General features: G+C 30.6%; 1 protein-coding gene across 7 annotated transcripts in view; it reads left to right on the top strand.

Moving 5' to 3' along the window:
- Window positions 1-26,833, top strand: part of LOC117162185 (uncharacterized) — a 47,556-nt gene that overhangs the window by 6,749 nt on the left and 13,974 nt on the right. For 4 of the 7 annotated variants that reach the window (XR_013058356.1, XR_013058358.1, XM_076618548.1 and 1 more), the window contains exons 3-7: window positions 3,187-3,448; window positions 3,533-3,730; window positions 4,717-4,884; window positions 4,956-5,148; window positions 5,223-5,486. Coding sequence is in view for 3 of the 7 variants with exons in the window: in XM_076618548.1 (XP_076474663.1) it covers window positions 3,187-3,448; window positions 3,533-3,730; window positions 4,717-4,884; window positions 4,956-5,148; window positions 5,223-5,486 (1,085 nt within the window). In the remaining 4 variants the exon portion in view is untranslated. Of the gene's footprint in view, window positions 1-3,186; window positions 3,449-3,532; window positions 3,731-4,716; window positions 4,885-4,955; window positions 5,149-5,222; window positions 5,487-5,801; window positions 6,105-6,502; window positions 6,765-13,739; window positions 14,002-26,833 lie in introns of those variants that run through there. The other 3 variants (XR_013058359.1, XR_013058357.1, XM_033344060.2) reach the window with 3 other exon arrangements.

Here is a 26,833-nt window from a genome sequence, read left to right as displayed (position 1 = left end):
ACAAGGATTGCAAAAAGAGTTGAGAATTTATATGATAAATAGTATTTAAATAGACTAAAGAATCATCAATAAACATAGTTTTTAAGTTAAAATAATTTTATAAAACACTACTATAATAATGTAACTGACATTTCGGTTTTAACGTATCGCATGAAATATGAAAACAGAGGATTACCTAAAAATTTTTGCCACAGTTTTCTTTTACTAGCATCTGTGCTTAATATCTTCTTACAGAATTGCAAATATTGCAAATGTCGCAGATATTCAGAATCTATCATACATGTCATCGGTCAAATAACATGTACAAGCGAATATAAGGTGACTAGTTATAAAACAGTAAAAAGAAAGTATAGAATAAAATTTTTCCGTCTGCGGTTAGTTTTCGAGAAAATCGAGTTTAAAAATTTGTCAGGTATGCTTGAATTTGATTAATTATCGACTGATTACAAAAAAATAATTCTACATGCGAAAGTAAGTAAAAAATGCGCAATAAAATTTTTTCATTTAAGGCTTTATTTTCGAGAAAATAGAGTTTGGATATGTTTAGTTAAGAATATACGCGTATGATCAATTTTCAAATTTATTTTTCTGAAAAACAACGCATTTTGTGAATAAATTTTATTATACATTTCCAACTTACTCTCACATGTTGAATAATTTCCTGTTGACTATTTACTCCTGTCCAGTCTGGAATTAACGGAATTAATCTTCAAATATTATTCAATTTTTAGACTCCTTTTTTTCGTAAACGTCATATGAAAAATTTTCGTTCTATATTTTTTCCTTATTTTTTCATAAGAGATCATTTCATGCTCGCTTGTACATGTTATTCAGCTGGTCCCTGTACTTCCGTAACTTTCTTATATTTAATTAAAGAATTATTGAATTATAGGGTTCTATTAAAGCTTTATTTATTTAAAATGAAACATCGGTAACTAACGCATGCAGATTTTGCTAAAACTGTGCATAATTGTCATTAGCCGAACTTAAAAATTTTGCTGCATTTTTTAAAAGAGGACAAGAGACCTTTCTAAAGATCTATAGATCTGTGTGAAAATGTTTCGAAATAAATCAGTTGTTTAAGAAAATTAAATTCCACCTCTCCTTTTTTTTGAGATATTTTAATCTTTTTCAGATGAGTAAGGGCTTTTATTTATCCTCAGTTCAGCGATGTCCAACAATATGTAATTATCGTAACTATTCCATCCATAATATCGTTACTCTTATTTTGTGCATTTCGTATACTGCCTGTCGTTTCAATTAATTTAGTTATTTCAAAAAGAAATATATATATATATTTCGAAACACTGGAGTACTAATTATAAATAAATATATTTATTTATTTATTTATATATAATTAGTACTCCAGTGTTTATAAATATATTTATTTATTTATTTATTTATATTATATATATATAGTATAATTATATATAAAACGATAACAGTAAGTTTATTCAATGTAATTGTTACAATAGCGATGTTCTGAGAAAACATGCTTGAAATATAAATACTCTTTATATGCCAAGCATATCGAAGTAAAAATCCTCCTCATACATTTCACCAATGAGTTTTATCATCCTGCATTGTAAAACAACAATCTATCAGATTTTGGGAATGAAAGGTTCCTTTCTCTAGATATCCACTTTTATGCCACGAATGTTTAAATGAATTCTAAAATCTAGAAGAGAAAAGCTGATTACATATAAGAGATTATAGTTTTATAATATTATAATTCAGTAAAATGACTTGAACGGACAAAGTTCTCACACAATATTTCCATATGGAATATTTCCAAAACTGAGAACATGTAAGGCCAGAGTCTGGAGGCGGTACTTTTTCTATCATTGTTTCTTTAATATCATGAGAAAAAATATCTTTTTCTTGTAGGAAAAGGTGTAAGAATCTTGGACAGCATTCATTTCATGAATCTAGTAGCAATGTTCAAGATCTTATATTTGTCAAGAATACTTCTATAAATGAAGTTTTAGAGCAGTTGATCATTAATTTGCCAGATTTCGAAGCAAAAAATGTCGCTAATGAACATTAGAATTTGAATAAATCTTTCTTTACTTTAGGTTCGAATTGCCTATATTACTTGATTTTTCTAAAATAAAATAAAGAGATGAAAACAGTCTTTTTTCTACTCTATTGAAATATTAGTACAGAAATCTCCATTTATATAATCTTCATTTATTGGAACGAAATTTTAGTTAATGCCTAATTATTTGCCTAATAATGCCTAATTAACTCTTGTTAGTCGAATTCACGTATCTGAACACAAGCTTCTGTCATATCAACAAAAAACAATAAATGAGGAAAATTGGTCAGCTCCTATTATATGAAGTACAGTTATATGCTTCAGATAAATAGAGTTGAGTATTATAGAATAGAGAGTATTATAACATATAACTGCCTTCGATTTTATACTTATATCATTTCCAATTGCTATTTCTGTATTTCCAGCATCTTCTCACTCACAGTGTCAATACTGGACCTATAAGTGGTAAATATAGTATAAAATAATAATAGATAACAGTAAATACTCTATCTATCATATGATTGTAATGAACTGATGTGTTTTATTTTATAAAAAAATATTGTGTACAATGTATAGATGAAACTAATGTTATTACAATTTTTATAAACCTTGTAATTAATGGCAGAAATAACAACCAACCCATGAAATACACAAAACTAAAACGACAATATTAGACACAATATTTACAATAATTACATCTATCAATAAAAGTCCTTTTCATTTGAACGAAATTAAATGCCGTTTTTCACACAGATTTATAAGTCTTTAGAAACGGTATAATTTTTTGATACCTTGTGTATTATATGAGCAGTTAAATAGAAGGCGTGATTTGGATGAAAAGGCTAATTTCCTGTATATAGTAAAAAAATTACACGAAGAAAATACAGCAAAATTCTTAAATTGGTCTAATGAATAATTGAAGATATGGTGTCAGTCTCTGATGTTTTTTTGTTACTTTAATATGTACTAATATTTAAGTCCCGAATTTTTTATATATTATTTTTACTAAATAGTAATTCGTATCATGTATATTTTAATATATGCTTAAGTGAAGTTCTAATTGTGTATGTCTATACTGAAAAGTTATGTTAATTATATCAGACAGTATATTGGAAAAATTATATTTATACTGTAATTTTTAAATATAGGTACTGATACAGACTTAGAAATTATAGAAGCACATACAGTAGAAATATTAAAACGCAAAAGAGAAGAAAGTTTAAATAGGTATCCATGGCTTTGCACTGATTGTAATGATAAATTGCCTAGTTTAGAAAAGTTAGAAGAACATCATGAAACTATTCACAATCAACAAGCAAAATATATGTGTGTTTTATGTTGTAAAGTTTATGATAAATATTATGGTTTTCTTACTCATGTCAAACGACACAAAAACAAGACAAAATTCAGGTAAAATTCAGGTTTATTAAGTTATGTATAAACTGTTTAATATACATAATCTTCTAATGAAACTATTTAATATATGTTATAAAGTTGTGAAGATTGTGGAAAATCATTTGTACATAAAAAGGTGTTAGATTCTCATAAAGCAATTCATAGTAAGGAACGATCTCATGTATGCCAAACCTGTGGGAAAGCATTTAAACAACAAAGTGCATTATATATTCATAGTCGGTGTCATTTACCAGATACTATGAAAAATAGATTTCCATGTGATCAGTGTGACAAAAGGTATAACTTTATATATATACATATGTATATATATATTAATTTTGTTTTTGTTTATTGATATAAATTTATTTATTTGTATATCACTTTATAATGTATATTCTTTGTATGTGTATGCGCGCACGCACACGTTTATAGTTTATATTGTGAATATTTATAAGTACTGATTAAAATATGTCATTTGATAATTTCATATTTTATTTTGTTAAAAATATCTCCTATGTACTATACTAAAATATTACACAGATTATGATTGACTCAATCAACATCTCTAAATTAATGAAGATTTGCTAAAGAAGTACATTGTAAAATTGACTTTAATTTTAGAATTCAAGTCTAAATTTTAAGAAGAAATATCAAAAAAGCCATGTGTCATAATCTGATATTATCTTAAATATTATTTTAGCATTACACAAGTTTTTCTGATGTGACTATTTTAGAAATTCAATATTATATTTACAATATATTTAATTTCTTCAGCTTTTATATCTCTTTCAAATGTATAAAATAATTATTCTTAGGAATATTTCTTTATGAACTTGTCCATATAAATGCTTTTATGTTGCAACCATTATGCTGTAAATATTCTTATAATCTGATTTTTATAACCATAATGAAATTTTTCACAAAGTTTTGATGTTGATTGAAGCTTACATTTGAAAGGAGTTGCTTTATTCTATATTTTAATTCTTGAATGTACATAAACTTGTCTAAATTTTCATCTTCCGAATTGCTTTAATAAAAGTAAGCTGACAAAATATGAATAATAATATTGTAAATATTGTCAGTCCAAGAGTTAATTAAGCTGAAAATACCAAATTATTTTTTATTGTAATACATATTATCCTTTTTGTGAGAATACAATAAAAAAAAGTATGGCCTTAAACTTCAAGATTATAATTTTAGTACCTCATGAATTTTAGCATTATACTTGGGTGATATATAAGTAAAGTTTAAGTAGTATGCGAGTAATAAAAGAAGTTTTTCAGATTTTCAACAAAACCAAATTTAGTCACACATAAACGTATCCATTCTGGTGTTAGAAATTTTACATGTGATCAGTGTGGCAAGAGCTTTATTCAAAAAGGAAATCTAGAAGCTCATTTTTTAACTCACTCTGCAGATAAGCCATATAATTGCAGTCAATGCTCAAAAGCGTATGTTTATTAAAAAAATGTAATTTATAACTTACTTGTAACTATGTTTACATATTTAATGTTATTTGCAGTTTCAAAACACCACTACAGTTGAAAAAACATGAGACAGTTCATACAGGTGCTAAACCACATCAATGTGCTGTATGTGGAAGAACTTTTAGAGAAAAAGGTACCTTAAGGGAACATCACAGAATACATACTGGTGCAATGCCATTTACATGTGAATTTTGCGGTAAATGTTTTCGATTTAAAGGAATATTAACTGTAAGTTAATTAAATGACTAATACAGTATTATTTAAAAAGCAAAAAGTAATATCATTTTAAAATTTATTTTCAGACACACAGAAGACAACATACTGGCGAACGTCCATATAGTTGTTTAGAATGTCAACATCATTTTACAAATTGGCCAAATTATAATAAGCATATGAAACGTAGGCATGGAATTAATACATCTCATGCAAAGCATTTGTCACAATCTCAACAGATACAATCACAGCAGCAATTACCAGAGCAGCAATCAGAACAGTCACAAGCAGATCACTCAAATGCTTCAGAACATTCACTTTCTATATCCCCTATGGAATCATCAGCTGTACATGTAAGGAATTATTGTATTTGATCTAGTATTATAGTTCATAGTATAAAAATATATGTGGCATTATGTAACATATGAAACTTATTTCAAAGATGAATTTAAAATGATATTACAAATTGATATAAATGTGCAACACATTTCATTACATTTTTAATGGAGTATCCTGAACAATTTATAAACATTAAGGATTATGAGAAAAAAAAACTAAGCCTTGATTTTTATTCCATTTTGTAGTCTGAAGTTTCGTTTTTATGATATAAGCATTATAAATTTTGAAATTCAATTCTTAACCCTTTGCACTCGGATGTCTTTTCAAAGGGGACATCGTAAGTCTCACATACCACTCGGATGTCTTATCTGAGAGGATATCAAAGCTTATTAGTGATTACGAAGGATGAACTCATTCCACCGCAACTTTCTGAGAAATGCATGTTTCCCTGAAGTTTTCTGTTGAAATGGCACAAGGAAGCAAATCAAAATATGGTATAATTGTCAAGATATATGAAGAAAATATCAGTAGGTTTTACGTCAGAAGAGAACGTGAGAAGTGCATTCACGACGGTTCGAGCGCGTCTCTACTCCACTTAAAAAGAGCGTTAAGGATGAGTTGTAGAAGAAAGGTTGGTATACAAGTATACCTGGCACTGTATAGTGAAATTTGAGGATATAAGTAAACAAGTCTAAAACTGGACAAAAAGATTTTCAAAGTTGAACTCAGTTCATATTGAAGCGTCGAGCGTTACGGATAGATCCCTGTATTAATAAGTCAAATCGAAAAAGTAATATTCTTTTGATAAATTTAATTTTGTGGTTTCTTAATTTACCTCAGAAGGAAGAAAAAATAAAAAATCAATGAGACATTACAAGTTTGTCAAAAGTCTTATAAATCAGTTGAGAGGTAATTTTCGGGAATTAAAAACATATCCACTCACATCTTTGTCGGATAATAGACTGAACAACAAATTACATATTCCCAATGTAGGAGAAAAAAAACTGAACTGTATTGTTTGTTCTGATAGGAAAACACCGGGTGGAAGACGTCAAACAACTTATTATTGTGAAACATGTATAAACCAATCTGCAGTGCATACTGCGAATTGCTTCAAAATTTATCATACTGTAGAAAATTATAAGAAATAAAATTTTCATTTTGTGGCAAAAAATATGATCCTCAACGTCTACAAATTCATGTAAATCAAATATCATTACAATACTTGGTTCCAAAGTTATACTATATAATATATTGATTCTTAGGTTCACGTTTTCGCAATAAAGTGGCGTCGAATTGCTGGTAGGTAACGTCCAAGATGGCTTCGAGTGCAAAGGGTTAAAGTATGAGTTTATTTAAATGATAATAATTTAAATCCGCTACTTATTCTAAATTTTAGACATATCCACTTACTGACAAATCATACAAGAATTAAAAATTGAATTGAAAAACTAAACAAATAAAAATTTAATTTAATTTCTATCTTTTGGATAGTTTCCAAAGATATTTTAGTGTTAAAGCTTTAGAAAATGTATTAAAGTGAAGCAACATGTTATCTTTTCACTATCATATTTGAACTCTATTTGAAAATAACACTTTATTCTGAACATCATTATAAAGATAAAGGGATATTATTCCTAAATACAGATTAATTCTTTTGCTAGTTAACTCGAAAGCGGATGCCGCTGCATCCCTGATATGAATAATCTCATATCAATTATGTGATTTGTCATTTGAAGTAGATATTGTTCCTATGTAGGATATAGATGGTATATAAATATATACACGCACATACATATATATGTAATATTTAGTATATAATATGTATATACATATTATATAATATGTAATATATATGTAATATATAGTATGTAATATGATATATATATATATGTAACCCATAGCATATAATATGTATATGTAACATATGCATATGTATTATATATTACATATATATTTGTAATAATATATGTAATATATATATATATATAGGGTGGTTGGTAACTGGTGGTACAAGTGGAAAGGGGTGATTCTACGCGAAAAAAGAAGTCGAAAATATAGAATAAAAATTTTTCGTTTGAGGCTTTGTTTTCGAGAAAATCGACTTTGAATTTTCGCTCGGTACGCGTGCACTTTATCACGTCTCGTTAGAACGGATCTCACTGTAGATCGTTGTCTCGATTGACGTTATGTTGATGAACACTTCCAATGTGACCGAAGTGTTTTCCTACCTATTAACTTACTATCCGACTTTTATCGCTATCCACTATCAGCACCTATTAGTCTACCATCATGTCTACATACAGCAATCGGGAATATACGGATATGATACTTTCGTTAGGTGCGTGTGGTGGTAACGCATCAACCGCAGCTGATCATTACAGACACCGGTATCCCAATCGTTGACATCCTGACAGACGTGTTATTCAAAGAGCAGCTCGGCGAATATGGTTCTTTTGAAAAACTTAGACGACATGGTGGTCGTTGACGACGCGTTAGTGTAAATGTTGAAGGGCAAATACTAAAGGATGTTTTGGGACATCCTGACATAAGTGCAAGAAACCTTTCTTTGCGGTATAATCTTAGTTGCTTCACGATTCTTCGAATTCTACACAAAAACAACTTACATGCTTATCATATCACCAGAGTACAAGGACTCATACCTCATGATAAGATTTCGCGAAAGGCATTTTGTCACTGGTTGCTTTAACAGCATGCCAACGATGCAGAATTTCTGTTAAAAATTTTATGGACCGATGAAGCGAAATTTACAAGGGACGGCATGTTTAATGTCCATAACATGCATAATTGACAAAATGAGAATCCTCACTCTATTCTTGAAACACATTTTCAAGTAAGATGGAACGTAAACGTCTGGGCTGGCATAATGGGACATCTAATTATTGGGCTATATTTTTTCGAAGGAAATGTAACGTCAGCAGCATATTTCGATTTCTTACAAAACACCGGAATTATTACCGGAATTAAGTTTAATTTCTCAACAAGACGGTGCACCGCTACATTTTAGTCGTCATGTGAGAGATTTTTTAAACCAACATTACCAAGGCTGGATTGGTAGTGCTGAAACAATAGCTTGGCTACCACGCTCTCCTAACTTAACTCCGCTTGACTTTTATTTATGGAGCCATATTAAATCAATTGTCTATTCTAAAGAAATCGCAAGTTGCGAGCAATTGAAAGAAAAGATTATTGTAGCCTTTCATACTTTAAAACAATCGAATACGTTAGAAAGTGTTCATACAAATTTAATTAGAAGAGCAGAAGTATGTGTTCGGCAGAATGGGCAATATTTTCAGCAATTTTTGTAATAATAAACTTTATGATTACTTCATATTATTTCATTATGTATTCCTAATTTTCCGTTACGGCAAAAACAAACTTAAACTGCGATAATATCCATCGAGACAACGATCTACAGTGAGATCCGTTATAACGAGACGTGATAAAGTGCACGCGTACCGAGCGAAAATTCAAAGTCGATTTTCTCGAAAACAAAGCCTCAAACGAAAAACTTTTATTCTATATTTTCGACTTCTTTTTTCGCGTAGGATCACCCCCTTTCCGCTTGTACCACCAGTTACCAACCACCCTGTATATAATATGTAATAATTCTCGATTAATAGATGTATTTTTATCTTAGTAGGCATAGGATTATAGTTGCCCTATGAATTCTTAGAACTGCTCCTTGGGAGAGAGCAAGCGTGTTATCTCTAACTGCTAGTCATTACTAGGTACTACTGAATCATCAGATTATAAAAAATAAAATTTTTATGCTTTTAAATTTAGAATTATGACATCATATACATCAATGAAATTGCTTATGTTTTTTGATGAATGTGACACTAAACATGATTATATCTGAACGAATTTAAAGTACATTCCTTGACTATTTCATACTCGTTCAATGTTTCTCATTCTCATTTTCGAGGGGTGTGGAAACCGATCAAAATTTACATCGACTCGACAAAGGTCAGATGGAATTGGTTTGAAAGCCCCAAATAAAACTATTAAGAGAATATATATAAAAAATGGTGATGATAAGCCTTAGATGAATAAACACCAGATTCAAAATTTGAAAGAAGGATTATTTTTATTTTGATAATATTTTTAAATTAATTGTAAAATTCTTTAATAACTTTACATAGACGACAAAGTTAAAATAAAAAAGAGAAAAATATAAACAACTAAAGATACACTGATTGAACCTCTTCTGTTTTTTTTAGTTTAACGTCTTCTGCACAACTCCATATGTGAGACTGAAAGAAAAGTTTGTTATACCTCAAATAAAAGTGAATATCATCACTATATTAGGTTTGGTTTTAGGGTAGGTTTTTCAATCCGCCCGCTGTGTGGCTACCGGGAACGCTTGCATAAAATGATAATAAACTAATTATAAAAGTAATAGGGGGTAAATAACTGATATTATTTTACGAACTAGAAAAATTGTTATTGTTTGCGCTAGCGTTACTGAACGCCTCATGGCGGTTGGATTGAAAAAAGTAACCCAAGTCCAACACACAATAGATTGATGATATTCATTTTTAATTAAATAATAGCAGATATTTCTTACAGTCTCACATATGCAGTTGTGCACAGCACTTTATGGCTTAATCTTTGCTTATATAAACTATATAAAAAAAAGAGGGGCGGTCAGCAATCAATACTAACACGTACGCTGTTATGGACGTACAATTATAAGCACAATTTACTCTAGTGGCATTGATAATTTTTTGCGAATATTTCGAAACTATGAGTTATATGTACAGGAAAAAATTGTCTAAAATTTTGAGCTTTTCAATATATTAAAACATTATGGAAACCGTAAAGGACGTAGCTGTTTCACAGATTCACCAAAAAATTCAATGTTTTATAGTGTTAAATTAGCATGCAAGAAGCATTCCTATCTATCTCTTCTTAATAGTTGGACTCTTATCGAGCCGATTCAAAGTTTGACTGTTCGTTCAAGCTTGTACCCGAGTCATGACTTGGGATCCCAAAACTTTTGGGAGTTGGAGCAACATGAATTTACATAGATCGGGGCTGATTCTGTTCGAATTTCTATCGGCCCGCCTCGAAGTTTCGGATCCCGATACTTGGGACGATCTGTACACCTCTAATATCAACTCTTTCATTGTGGATCTCGTACGGGCCGAAAACTAAAAATTGTTAAGATTTATAATTGCTACAATGATACATGTACCATACGAGATGTAAATATTAATTAACTAAAAGTTATATCAAAAATTTACTAAAATGGTAAAACAATCCTTTTTTCAAATTTTACAACATAGTTAATACAACATATCGTCATTTTAATCCACATGAAAAGGCTAAAGCTCACTTTTGGATTGATTTGAAAAAAACTGTCCTTTAATTCTTTAAATCTCTTTATGTAAAACATTTTTTTTAAGTAGAGCGATTTGAAAGGAGGTAACAAAAAATAAAGTTCACATCAATAACAGTCGCAATTTACAGGAAAAGTGACTTATCACTGATTTTAATGGGATTTTTTAATTACCTTGTAGATATATAAACAATGGGAAATATAAAAAGACTAGTGGTAATCTTGACAAAAATAGGAAACCTTTTTAAAAATGGAAGGAGGTAGGAAAACTTTAAGAAGTTAGTGGCTTATAGAAACCTATTGTATTTTTGATGTAAATTATGGTGAATGCAAATATGTCATTCTTATGGAAATATCGGTCTTGAAGAAGACGCCACAGATTGTGCAAGTCTCATCTCCAGCTGGATTAAAAGAGTAATATAGAAAGCGTTAGTTAGAAGTAAATAAATCCGCAACCGGCAACGTTATTGCAAGATATAGTATAGTTAAATTATATTAGTATAGTTATTATTTATTACTAATATATTTTTATATATATTAACATATATTGTGAGTCATGTTGCGTGTATGTGTGCCCCCGACAATAGTATTATATTAACTGATGTGTGTCACAAGGAGATTGTTGATCGGAACTTACACATTACGTGTGCATGTTGTTGCTAAAAGAGTAAAACCTATATAACTCAAGATAAAGATGGGAATAAGGTAATTTGTACCTTTCCATGTATTTCTTGATACCTGCGGTTCTTCATTATACGATGGAGTTGCTGATTGCAATTTTATCAAATCTAGATTAACATTTATACCCTTCTTTAAAATGGACTTGAGGCAGAGGTTGTAGAATTTGTACCTTTCTTTTTGAAATCAACATTTCAGTGAAACTATATACTCATGTCGACATTCAATTTGTAGTAAATTAAAGCCATTTTTGCTATCAAATTCAAATGGTTTAATGTCATCATCAAGGAAGAAAGAAAATAGTTTATTGCTAAAAGGAGGAAAAACAAGAGGGACAGAAATACATAGCAGGGTAACATCATGGATTATAGAATTGTAAAATCCTTAAATTATAATTTAATTTGTTAACACATTGGCGACGAATGATACATCATAGTATAAATGCATTATTCAAGTTCTATACTTGGGTACGGATGATGCGAAAACATGTCATCAAATATCTTCGTATATTTGTCTCAAAATAAATTTATAAGATATTATAAATGGTCCAATTTCCTTTAGAAGAGGCTATGTTAGATGTCTCACGAATTGAAAAAATTGTTTATGGATTTAACTTTCTGTTATGTGTCGCGATGATTGATACTAAGACTTATGTATACGGTAGAGAGATAAAGTACGGATTCGACGGTTGGACTTCAGGCCGTAATAACTATGTTTATAACACGATAAAAGATATTTTTTTATGGTTGATGAAATGACTATGCATCGATAGGACGAGAGTAAAATTTGTTAGTCTTTCTTTGGACTCCGCAACTATTGCATGTGTTTCTCAACAGCCTGTGGTTTCCTGTGTTTGAATAGTAAAAATTTTATTTCTTATGTTTTATTAAAAATCCTTAAATGGAGGAAGAATTACTTTCGATGGAAATGATATGAAGATTTTATCAGAATTCGCTGATGATGAATATAACAGTGAAGACTCTGATATTGGACCGGTACGACGAGAAGTGCATCTGTTACACGTGTTTTCATCGTTACTATCAAATAAAGAAGAAACAGAAATAGGAGAGAATAATTGATTGGATTGATCCGAACTTGATCCAGAAAAACATAACGAACAATTCGAAGGTGTCGCTGGAGTGAAAATCTTTCCAGATAATCCTCAAATTGTTACAGATGTCACGTCTTCATTCGTTGGACATAATTTATTTGAAAAAATTGTCCTCGAAATAAATCGTTATCATAATGTAAATAGCCACAGATATAAAAATTTTGCACATAGATCTAAATGAATCGATGGTCACAGTTCCGGAAATGAAGAAAGTATTTGCCCTCATAATAATTATGGAAATTAGGAAAAATAAGATTGGTCCACAAATTCACTTATAGAAATTCCAGTTTTTGGCAATATTATGAGTAGACGTCGGTTTTTGCAAATTTGTATTTTCCTCCGTTTTTTTAATAACACAGTTATCCGTCCAAATGACAACAGGCTAATAAAAGTACAGGAAACTATAGATTATTTTGTAATAAATTTAAAATCATATCTATCACTTAATGAAGGCATAATTCCATAGAGAGGAAGACTTCGACTCCGAGTTTACAATCCGAGCAAAAGTATAAAATATGGCATTTTCAATAGAATAATTGGCGAATCGAAGACACGATATATTTACATTCTTTCCTTTATTGTGAAAAGAGTATTATTTTGGAGAATACTATTATGGTATAAATCAAATGGATCAATATCGGAAAGAATGGCATCATGTGTATGCAGATAGTTTTTACAACAGTGTAACTTTGACTTCTAAATTATTATCGAAAAAGGTTAGATTTTGGGGAATAATAGGAGGAAATCAGAAAATGCCGGATTCTTTAAAAAAATATGAAACTGCAGCGTGGAGAGACATACCGCGAAAGAGAAAGGGGAGAAATTATGATACAAATATGGAGAAGTACAATGTAGTTAACAATGTGTAGAAGTAGTAAGTAGTTCGGAGTAGTAACAATGTGTTAATATCATTTATTGAGTGCTAAAGTGTTTTTAAATATCATTGATCTATTTGTTGTCCTAATTGAAATAATATCTTCAAACCCAAATACGTATGCTTTAATAAGCAATTCAATTAAAAGTATAGTATGTTTTTATAAACAATATTAAGTACTATACCTAAAATTATTTTTCTTTATTCCCATTTTTAAGACGTTTTTATTTTTTTTCAAGGTCACTGAGATCCGACCGTCTATATCTTCTATTTTTCTCACTGATTATACGTATAAACGAGGAAATTAAAAAGAAGTCCCATCAAAATCAGTGATGAGACACCTTTCTTACAAATTGATCATTTTATGAACTGATGCAGATGCTGGATTGTTGGATATGTATCCAATATCCATTTACAAATCTAAGTAATGGGGTATACAATATTCTAATGGCCCAATCTTCTAAGTCAATGCAATTTCGATTTACTTAGCATATCTAATCTGTAAGTTGGCTGCAAATTAATACTTAGTAAAAAATTAGTATACCATGTGTATGAATAGTTTGCCATAACCATATGAGTGTTAAGGATGGTCCCATTGAATACTGAGATTTAGTAATACTGTGGATGATTGTATTTTTAAATACTTTTGTGACCTTTGCAAAATATACACTTATACTAAAATATCTTCCAACTTTTGCATTTTTAGAATCGTTTAAAATTTTATCAATATAATCATGATAGTTGTAACAATCATAATAGTTAATCACATTTCTCTATGGATTGGTCCTTGTATCACATTATTTCATATAAAAAAGTACTAAGTTGCTTATGCCAAACGAGATGCATTAACCAACGCATAGAGAAATGTGATTATTTTAAAAAAACTTGGAATTAAAAAACTCTACGTGTCCACACGCAAAGAAACTAATAACTTCATGTCGTGTCCTTTTCGAGGCCATGCAACTCTTGTTTTATAATATCGTATATCTTTTATAATAATGTAAAATTATGAAGCTAGTTGCTTCATTCTATTTATGGTTGGCTACTTCATGCGCTAAGGAATTCCCTGTTTCTGCATTAATATCACGTTATTTATTTCTTATCTGACTGCGAAATGTAAATATATTGTAAATAACGTCACCGCAAAAACCAATAGAACTTTAATATAATTTTTCAAGAGTACGATTAATTTATGACTCATGGTTCCTTTTGCAAAGTTGGTAATACGATGCAAACAGAAAATGTAACTTTTTGATCTTGAAATTCTAGGTCAAGATCAAAATCAATTTTGCGGCAGTTTTTTTACATTAATCTCCACCAAACCAAGAGTGCAGGATCACATTGCGATGGTTCCGACACTTATTTTCCTTGCATCTTATACATTCAATTAAAGGCAATATAAGGTATATAAACATATATAAATCCTTTGACTATAACAATTATTTTTTCAATCTCTTAAATATTCACTTTTTTCTCGATTTTATCGCGTTTCTGATTTCGATTAACGTTATCTCAGCATTACTAAATTCATTAGCCATTGTACTTATTTCTATACGTTTGCCTTAATTTTCTTGCACTTTCTTGCTTACATTCAAACATCAGTTTGTGGTCATCATGTAATTTTAGGTTTTAAAAATCTCCGAAAACGGTCGATTTGATAATCGTTGGGATCTTATATAATATTTGCACGCACGTGCTGAATAACGAATGACACTTTCTCGAAAGATCAATCTTACTAACAAGATACAAAAGCAATACATTAGTTCACCGTAAAGTCGGTGTGTCGCAACGTAGACGGATTGAAATGAGAACTATTTGAAAATTATATTTAAAAAAAACCTTTTGATATTTTATTTACAGTAACTCCCAAAAGTATTCGAATACTCGCCATAGAATTTTTTAATGAATATATTATGTGCATTATACGAAATTTTTTGAACCAACAACACACATCATGATTATAATAATAAGAGGAATTGGTTCGAAAAAGTTTATAGAAGTTATTAGACATTCATTGCGAACATATATTTTATGTAAAATTAGTATATAGTGTGAGTAGTCGTCTTAAACATAAAATTAGTGATAAAGATGGTCTCATTACATGTGGCTTATTGATATAACAAATAATTGACTGTTCAAATATTTTGGTGATCTTTGCGAAATATATAATTTACTCCTAATAAATATCTTGTAACTTCTATATACATTTTCAGATTCGTTTCAAATACCAATGTAATCACCATAATCGCGTTGCGTTATAGTGTTAATAAAATTTTAAAATACTTTGTATAACATACAAGGTGTCCCAAATTTAAACAATTGAACTTGATCAGTATGTTCTGTGAATGTAAATAAGAAAAAACGTCATATAAACATAGGACGGCAAATGCTTTCGGAAAAAGTTATAACAAAAATATTGATTGGTCGGGGAAGACACATTTGGACCGCCAGGTTGTTGGGATCGCCAGATCTTAAATTAATAGACTTTTATCAGTGAGAAATAGTGAAAGTGATTGTGTATAGTATAAAAGTCAAATCGCAGAAGAAAAGACAAGAACTAAAAGTAGAAAGGATTAATGATGCATTTACTGAACTAAAGCAAGATAAACATGAAATCGGAGAGTAATAAAATTCAATTTCCCTACGATATCAAGCTGGTATTCGAAACGGGAGACGGCATTTTGAGATGAAAACATAAATTAATTTTTTCACTGTAATAAAACGTAATAATAAAGTGTTTGCGAATCTGTCTATATAACATTTTTTCTTATTTCTGCTCATAGAACGCTGCGGAAATTTGATTATTGAAACTTGGGGCACCCTCTATACGCTACCATATAAAAATATTTGAATATTTGGTGCAATTCAACCAAAACATTGAAATTTTTATTATATTTTCAACATTATGATGGAAGATTGCTTCTCTACTTGCTAATTTTTTACTTCTTGTCATAACTCGGATCAAATGTTTTGTTACATTGAAGTTTTGTTGAATTGATTGAAAATCCATATTTATTTCTAACAAATAACTAATACCTCGGAAAATCTATATAAACTTCTAGAATATGGTTGGAAATACATCTCAATTAATTTTGCCATAATTCAATCTCTAGTCATTGTTAATGTTTCATTTTATTTACATTAATAAATATTAACTATAGTTTTTATCAATAAGATCAGAGGCAAAAATTAGATTAAAGGCCTTTATTTACAGTATATCCTATATATTTGCAATACATAATTTGGAAATGTTTAAATATTCATGCACGGTAGTGTCATAAAATGTTTCTAGGAGTAGTTTTAGTAGGAATAATTTCATGAGTCACATGTATAAAAACTTGAATATTCTAAGGTATTCTTATTTTGATAATATATGGTAAACGTGTACGTTGACCCAATTGGCGAATCAACCGTGGTTTTAGTTCCTTGGATGGTTCGCTTAGACCACAAGCACTCGTCCACCAAGTTGTCGCAATAGTTAACAAGGTGGGGATGCGGGTCAGGCTCAAGGAGGAATTTCGTGATTGTCGATGCATCGAAGTGCTGAGCTGTGGGTTTATGATACTGCTATTCAATGTTCAGAAACGGGCATGTAGCAATTCATCTGGCCCGTAGATATAGGATTCGGCAGCAATAAAATAATTTCTTGCTTCTTGTTCCTGATTTCGATGAGCAAAAGATTAAATCATAAAGTTTCTAAAGCATCTCAAAAGTAGTATATCATGCGCCCATGCTGTAAACGTAAATCTAGTAGCTTCACTGTAAAAACTAAACATAACTTTTCAAATTTACATTCAAAGAAGTTTAATACAAAGGAAAGAAGAAAAGATTAAGACACAATTATGAGGACATGTTTATACATCAGACTTATGTGATATATGTACATATCCTTCTTTGACTATTGTTTTGACTTCTATTTGGCATATTTCATATGACAATTATTAAAAGCAAAAAGATGAGTCTGAACCGAACAAAATAATGGGAAGTGACAAAAATTATAAACTAACGAAGTAAAAAAATTACAAGTTATTTATAATCCAATTATTTATTGCTCTGTAACTAACAATAAAGTCTCCAGACCGTTTGTAATTTATCATCTTTTCCTATAATTTTATAGACATTTGTTAGAACTTTGAATAGGGTAAAAAGGCTCATGTATTTTGCATTTCATTCCGTTTCGCTTTTCTTTATGCAATTTATTGAATTTCCTGTTTAGTTACATTTTCTTCCAGCCATTTCGCCGTTACGTCTTTTCCTTGTCCCATTTTGTTTCTTTGCACGTAACAATTTTCGATCCTTATTTTAGTGCAGCGTAGAAGGTAAAAAGTTCGTAGAATTTGTTCAATGTTAACATTAATTTGGTTAGGTTGTTCATTTTGCGGTTTTATTATTTCAACATCGACGAGATTTAGTTACGGTCGTTAGATAGTGCTCAGCCATTGATTCCCAGAAGATAGAAATTCGGCAATGAAATATATACTGGAAATGGGAATGGAAGATCATAGAATTGGTATTAAATTTACAACTTTCGATGATAGCAATAATTTGATGTTAGTTCAGAACCAGTTTATTGCAGTATAGCAGTATATCTAGAAGGAATTGTTTTTTTGTAAAGGAAAATATCAGGAACCCATTGCTTGGAACGAATTAGATCAAGTCAGGTTAACGATAATGTATTGGCAATAAACCACTACATTTCGTCAATGTGTGACAAGTTTTTTCACTCCGTCAGCGAAAAACTCTACTGATAAAATGCTTCGCAGCTATCTTGACTTCATCCTCCATATTAAAATAAATACCTTTCAAGGCCTTCTTTAATTTAGGGAAAAGTTGGAAATTCGATGAATTTTCGGTAGCGCAGTGTTTTACGCTGTTAAAAATTCGATTGTTGCACATCGCTTGAATGTCGTTGATATTACATTCATATTCAACTTCGTTTTATACTCCTTGCCATTGTGTCAAGTAAATTTATTGACAATTGGGATTATTATAATGGAGCGATGTAGCTACGAGCTAGGTGCACCCGTACCGTTATAGCTGTTTTCGTTCTTGAGATACAGGCGAGTATGCATTGTTTATCACTCCTCTTTATCTCATGACTCCTACTATCGGGATTCCCAAAAATTTCAAGAATGCGAACAACGTTTCGAAATTAGTTTCGTTGAATATGTCCATGTTATGGAATGGACAAATACTATATTGACATTTGCAATCAATGATTTCACTTCTCATGAGCAGTCATTTATCACTTACAATTTACTAGATGACAAAAGACTTTCACATGCGACATTGTATGTTTAATTTGATTCGTTTACGCAAATCCCATACTGCCTAAAACTATTATAAGCACTTGTGTGATAAATTAAAAGTAATCTTTTCATGTTATTTTAATATCAACGTAAAAAAAAGTTATTTTACCAAAGGAGTTTCGACTATTGTAGTAATATTGTAGTAAAATAGTGTACTAATACAACAAGGATGAATACGTATCCTAAATTAGTCTCGAAAAGTGACTCAGGTTTTTGAAATTCTTGGAAATTTCTCGACTTTCGAGATACTTTCAGGAACCAGACTCTCGATCCCTAAAAATTCTTCGATCCGACCTAATTCGTCATTTTCTAATTCTCGAACACCTCTAATCTATTGGTTTCAAAATTCTCTATTATCTGTGATCATAGGAATCTCATATTACAATTGACCGATCAACAGTTAAAGATACTTTACTAATCTCTCTTTCCTACTTTTTTATTATAACTGCTTCCATAGACTTTATTTCTGTTCGATTAAATAGTAAATATCTCTATTGGGATTAAAGGTAAAAAGAAATGTCCAAAACAAAAGTTGAACTGTTCACGCTGGTAAATAGGGTGGTATAAATAAACTTTTTTAATGCATGTTTCTTTTAAATTACATATAATTTTTATCGCAGTGTTATAGCTGATGTCAAGATGAGTTGAACCATATATGTTACGACCTTGTGAAATGATACACCTTGGATTCATGAATTTAGATTCGGTTACATCTTCAAGATTGTGAGTTTTTGTAGCAATGCAAAGAAATCAATTATTGATAACAAAAAGGAAGTAATCGAGCAAAATTGAACCAATGAGCTAATTGCTATTTCGGTTTATTGTACTTAATATAACGGTTTAGAAATTTTTCCTTCAGAAATCCTGTCCTGTCTGCCAGAAATATGTTGGAAAACTTGACAGTTTTGACAGTCAGTATGACTACTGACATTACATCACTTAATGGATATTTAAAAGAAAGTTCTCTTAATGTTTCAACAAAATGTCTTGTGTAAATGTCACGTACAGTGAAACTTTGCGCATTTGAATATCCTAACATTTGAACGTTCTGTTATGCGAATATTCTGATATCTAAACAGTGTGTCTATTAGTAACAAATGTTTTTTTTCTGTTACAAATACTATTATTACATATATACTATTATCATTACTATTATAAATATGTAGTATTTGTTTTGTAGCTAAGGTGAAAGACTAAACGGATTTAATTCCGTATCGTTATATCGGAGGGTCCTTGTTACAATACCATTATTATTATATGTATAAAGAATAAATGAATGATGATGATGAGGGTCACGTCGAATGTAGTTTAGCGGCTAAAAAGATATGGGGTCCTTAGACATCAAAATAAACTGACAATCTCCTTCATCCCTTTTCTTGATTATAAAAAGTGGTTGTTTTTTTATTCGAAGGTTCATAAAAGAACAATATTAACAATAATCACTAGTACTTTATAGAATCCTTAATTTCTTTCACGCCTACTAATCAAAGACGTGTTATGCATTTGATATTTTCGAGATGTAATTTAGAAATGATATGTATAAGTGCTTATATACTTGGTACGTATTATCATATAATATTATCATATCAATGCATATGAATATGAACGGGCAAGTCTTGCACGTGCCGTGCAATCACTTCAGATAGGTCAAGATGGACTAAAGTTTATTGAAAATTTATAGTATTACGTTACAGTCTTTTAAACATAATTTTAAGAATTTATGTCATAGGTGCTATTCACGACCCCATAGGCACACGAAAAGAAAAACTACCGTTTTTAGTTTCTTTCCCGAGGTTCTTCCGTTAAGTCCGTTTAATGCGATGCCTGAGGCAATTTAGAATCCCTAATGCCTGTGTAAGTAGAACTAACATTATTGATTCGTTTTGGTTATTGTTACGTCGCGTAACACTCTACCTAGCCCAGGCCACACACCGCGGGCAAGATGGCAACCAGATGTCTTCGGATACTCACTGCGTACCCTCAATAGTCTCAAGTATCTTCCATAAATCTCAGGAATTTCCTAGTAAAGGTCCTTCAAACCAAACAAACGTCTGTTTCCGAAGAATTTCTAAAGACTATTGTCTACCACGGCTTGACAAGGGAAAGTTAGTTTTTCTCACGTATGATGCAACTTTCCTCCCACTAACCACTTTCTCTTGAGGGCGGTTAAGACCCTTCGTTTAACCAATTAACAACGAAGCCTATTTCCCTCACTCTCTTAACTAAAATCGTCACCAACAAATCCGATGGTCCCGTGCGCTTGACACACCCATCCTTAGCTTTCTTCCGACACAGCATCGTCTCCCAAGACAGTACTGATTTTACATCCTTCGAACGGTCAACATTCTTCGACCGGGTATACACACCCGTAGATCAGTCACTCACTCATCTCGTACATACGCACCAGCGTAACTGCCTTCGTTATAAGTTGTTGGAATAAACGGTGAAATATAACTTACTCTACTGTGTCATATTCATTTAACCACCTCTGTTATCTTAACCGAAACAGGGGAACGACTACTTCGCGGCGTCGATTCACCGAATCGTAGCGAGAATTTACGCCTCTCGCTGATGCGTTTTCCTCGCGACCGCGTCTCTCCGCGAACGGTCGTAACAGTTATTGTCACGCAGGAGAAGATCTCAAAAACCTGTTTGCATGAGTTACGTAGACTGGATTAGGGTTTTTGGAAACCATGAGGTGTTGCTCTTATATTTGATGGGGATTTCGTGTATATTGGTAATTCAGTTTATTAGTGAGTTTTCATGTGGTCAGTTTAGTGTCCTTTGTGTAAGATCTTTGATGTGCATAGTGAGATTAGGTACGCCAGATTTTTCATGTAGTTTGCGTGAGCTATAGTCTCTTGGTTTGTTCAGGATTATCCTTAGGAATCTATCCTGGATTTTTTACTGAACTACAGACCTATGTTTCGTATGCCACGACGGATCTTGTACGTATTTTGTATAGGAGTATTTTGTGTTTCGGGTTTGTTGAGCATTTTGCGTATGTATTTTAGCCGCTGGACACCAGACCTGTGTTCCATATGTCAGGATTTTGTATAGGAGTATTTTGTGTTTGATTGACAATGGACTCTATCTATTAGGAAGAGTTCTAATTGTTACAAATAGTTTTTTATGCGGTCGTGTATGGCTGATTTCCAATTATCTTTAGTGTCAAGAATGACGCCTAGATACTCGCCTTTTAATTCTGTTGTTTGCTGGTGTACAATTAGTTTGATGCATAGATGTGTTTCAGTTTTCTCAATATTTGGGTTCCCAACTCTAGAGGTGGGCTTAACACTAAGAAAAAATGATTTTGATGGTGAGCAATTGCCTCCTCTGGCTACCATGAAAATGTGTACTGTCATCTGCATACATACACATGGGCGCGCGCACAGACACACACATGTATATGTTTCATATCTTCTAGTACTTTTAATACTCGTCTAATATTTTACTGAAACGTTTATATTTATCTGATATTTAAGGGCCCTTCTGCGGTTGTGAGAAGAAAAAGTGATTTTTGGGGTATTTTTCAAGAAAACGCGTATATATTTATTTCCATGAAGGGTTTGGTTAATAAAGATACATTTAAAGAAATCTTGTTAAATTCGCATGTAAAAGTATTTGTTTATTTAAGAATTATGTCCTGGAAGGCCTTTTTAAAAAGGTAGTTTGCGGTGAACACTCTTGCTGGAAACTGAATCATCTGATATTAAAATTTCGGAAAGATATAGCTGATATATTAGTTTATTTAATCTTTAATTGAAACATTTTACATGAAGTTTATTTGGGACAAAGTGACGGATGTTGAAAGTCAAATGACTGATTTTCATTTTAAAAAATATTCATTTTTCGATCATAAAATAAAAACTAAATATTTAAGAATGAAATTCATCGACTAAAGATTAAATTTTTATACCTAACGTAAGCCTTTAAGTTTCGGAACGGATTAGTTTTCAATTAGTCGTAGGTACCGACTTTGGAAATGCGTATTTTGACAAAAATGTGTAAGTTCCAAATTCCAACTTTTTAAAAACTTTTTGTTTAATTTACACAGAGTCATCTTGAATCTTTCAGGACATATTCTTGAGATAGTAGTCCGTGTGCTTCAAGAAAATATCAAAACCCATCAATCAAATTTTTCAAATTTCCTAGCACATAGAACTTTTTGAAACAGTTAAAATATTGTAATAGTGATAATAATATTAAATTGAAGTACATGCCGATTCTTATCTATAAACTATACAAGTAATTGTAAAATTTTGCCCTACTATTTATATATTATCCATATAAATTTTATATTTATATATTATCATATATAATAATATATATATAATTATATATATACATATAATTATATATTATCCATATATATATTATCTATAAAAACGTATTTTCGCATTTAAATATCTAAATTAAGGAATTTGTAACATTCAGTAACCCATTAATTATTTATTTTTATTTGTTTATTCTTAAGTAATATATTACATTGAATATCAACTGATTATATGAAGCATTATCCGTGGGGAATATTTGGTTGACAATCTGTCTATGCGATTTAGTCCAGATGAACCACATATATAACTTTATTGGTTCTTGCCACGACTTGGATTTTTTTTAACAGTAATAATATTGTGATATCCTCATCAAAAGATTCCTTACTCCAATGCGATTTATAACATCCTGCCTTGACCATGCTATTTCACGTAAATTTTTCAGTTTACGCAACGTCAGTAAATAATATTACTTAAATGTACGATCTCCGGACGATATTTTGAAAACATTAATCCTGATAATGCAGTTTGTATACTATATGATCACCTTTATTATGGGATACATCTCTTTATGCCGAAATACTGCATAATTAGTACTACTTTTTCCAAGAAGTGTTTATCTTCTCTTATTGATCTTATTTGCCGGAAGAAAAGTGCGCACTACGCTTATAAACGAACGCACCAGGCAGTATTCGGATTATACCTCCTTTTCTTTAAATTTCGCACCAAACGCGAATATTATCAAAGAGGTGCTACAGCCAGTATGTAAACAGTCCTAAAAAATTAATGCTGGATAAGAATAATATTCATTTTTCTGTAGTGTTATAAATAATCGACTGAAGTTTCTCAAACTACTATGGATAATGTAGGTTCAACCGATGTCGAATCGGCCACGAATCTATTTGCATCTTTCTTTGGTTCTGTCTATAGCTCTCACTCTGTAGTCTTTCCAGATTTTACCTTCGATCAATATACCCAATTTCAATAAAATCAATAGTTTACAAACATCTAGGGGCCCAAGCATTGATGAAATCGATTTTTCTTATATCATGCAATTTCATATTCGCACGAGCATTGCGAATCATTCTATACTTCTCCTTGATTACAGGGATTTCCGCTTTAGTTTGGAAGATTACCTTGATCAGAATCTATAAACCAGAGATTCAATAAGCGAAATCGTATTAATTTAATATATGCATAAATATACTAAACTACTTTGTAATAATCGTTTCAAAACATTGTATATTTTCATAATATAATGCAAGTATTGTTACGAACTATAGTGCAAGAAGCGTAATAGAAAAACTCGATACAACTTAGAACACAATTTCATTAATACTCTCCTCTCACACGTTATAATTAGATTAATCTTCTTCTGTCGTTCGATTCGATTGTTCTGCTAGAGTAATCCCGAGAAGAGGAATCGTTGATTTCTTCGGAATATTTGTATCAAGATTCTTCTACTATATATGTAGGTCATCTTTCTACGAAGTGTCATATCTCAATCAATATGTGTCAATTTATGCCTCTTCAGATCTGCTTATAATTTTTGTATACATTCGTCAGATGATACCGCTAACAAGTACGAGAAAAATATTTTCTAAAGAATACCGTGGTCAATGTACACGGCATAAATAAATTATTTATCCTGACCATGACAGTACCATTTTACACTTCTGGATAGGTGGAAATATGTAAAGAATAGCCACAAAATTGAATTGATACCTTGAATTTCAAGGCCAAATTTTTTTTCATTGAATCATATTCTACTCATCATAGAGGTAAAAAATCCCAAAGGATTCCCAAAGTGTCGTAATTTAACTGCTTTCTATTAATAACTAATTTCTATTAATTCTTGAACTCATCTTATTTATAATTGTAGCACGTAGATACCTCCGATATAGCTATGGCTACGCGTCAGTTTTTATAGGGCTACGCTAACATTCTTGTTTAAGCAGCTCCGAACTCACATCTCTATATTCCGGCCAAGTTTTCCTAAATATTACGCATCGTTTTTTAAGTGATAGAAAGCATGTTCAACATGATATTTTTATTATTTAACGGATCCGTTCATCCGAACTGAAATGATTGATTGAATTTATCGAATCGTTAGAAATCTCTGCGATCTGATATTTCCACAGAATGCAGCGGTCTTTTATTATTTCTGGTCGATTATCGATATATTTTACGCGCTAAAAGATAATTCCCATCTGCTTCATCTATAGATCGTTATGTAAACTCTATGTGACTGTGAGATATATTGTAAAAATAATTAATTTTATATATTATATATAGAATTAATGAAAGACATCATTTTAACATCATTTTGGCTTTTGTTTTTCATATGTGTTTTAGATAATTAAACAATACATTCCATCTTGTATTTCCTGGTTTATTGAGACTATGACTTAAAACCTTCTGCTTTTTGGCGATGTCGGACATTCAGATGCTTCCCACATATATATAGGGTGTTGCATTTGAAGATTTATATGCAATTATCTGTCGAATTATTGAAAAAAAAAGCTTCTACCAGAACTTACTTTATTTTGAGGGCATTGAGAGCAACAAACTACATTATTAGTGCGATTGTGATTTATGTTTAGGGTCGAATCGACGATATATTTCAGCAAACAAAATGTTGGCCATATTCAACAAAGGTAAATTTTGAACGGCAATAAATGATCTTGAATGACTTTGAAAGGCTTTCATATTATAGGATGATAAATTCAACTTGAAAAGAACTATACGTCTACCTAAGTAAAAATATATGGTTTCGTTTCTAAAGACAAGGGTCATCTTGAAATGTAAGAGCAACGTTCACGTAGACGAGTTTTGTAACCATTACAAAAATCTTCGTCGAAACAAAGTAAATTCCGCTTGGTAAACTTTTTTGAGTAAGGAATAGTTTAGCAGCTAATTGCGTGTGAAACTTCAAATGTTACCCTACATATGTATGTGTGCATGTTTGAATATTAGTTAATTTTGTAATAATAGATGTAATATAGTAGAGTTAATGTGCTATGCTTTTATCGTGTTTGACCTACAAAACGTTTAAGAATAATATTGGAAGATATTGAGAATTCTCAACAAATGTCAGTTACGATATTACTGTAACAGATATTACTTATAAAATTAAATAAAATTAAAATTTTTAGAAGAAATATTAAAATATATTGAAATATATTGAAACATATTTACTGAAACTGAAAGAAGACAAAATCGAAATTATGAATTTATCTTTAAATATTGATTGTAGCTTTGAAATATGTTACACATATGTTACACTACGTGATTCTCTTCAATGCAGTTAAATACTTCTAATGGTAACATATCAGAAAGATGTCTTTGTTCAAGAAATTGTTTCGAAAATATCAGTCACAAATGATATTAAAATATCAAACTGATATATAAATGTTATTTTACTAACAATACATATTATATCTCATTAATTCCATGTACATATATATAAAATTCCATTGTAGAGTTTTAAAAAATTAGAGGAATCACTTAATTAAAAATGCTACAAATAAAATTATGTCTTATATATAAACCATAATTAAAAGAAGAATTTCTGACGAAAATAATATTATTTAATATCATAAATAGTACTGGAATAGTATAGTATTATTTAACTGCATTGATTAAGGTTAAGCATACATAATTGTTATTTTATACTTAAATTAAATTATAATTTAGTTATTCCTTAAAAAAGTAATCATGTAAAAATCACAGAGTATTTATTTATTTTTA

Source organism: Bombus vancouverensis, chromosome 5 (assembly GCF_051014615.1).
Source record: "Bombus vancouverensis nearcticus chromosome 5, iyBomVanc1_principal, whole genome shotgun sequence".
In the NCBI taxonomy this organism is placed as follows: Eukaryota; Metazoa; Arthropoda; class Insecta; order Hymenoptera; family Apidae; genus Bombus; species Bombus vancouverensis.
Note: the sequence above shows the minus strand (reverse complement) of the source record. Positions and strands in the feature narration are given on the sequence as shown.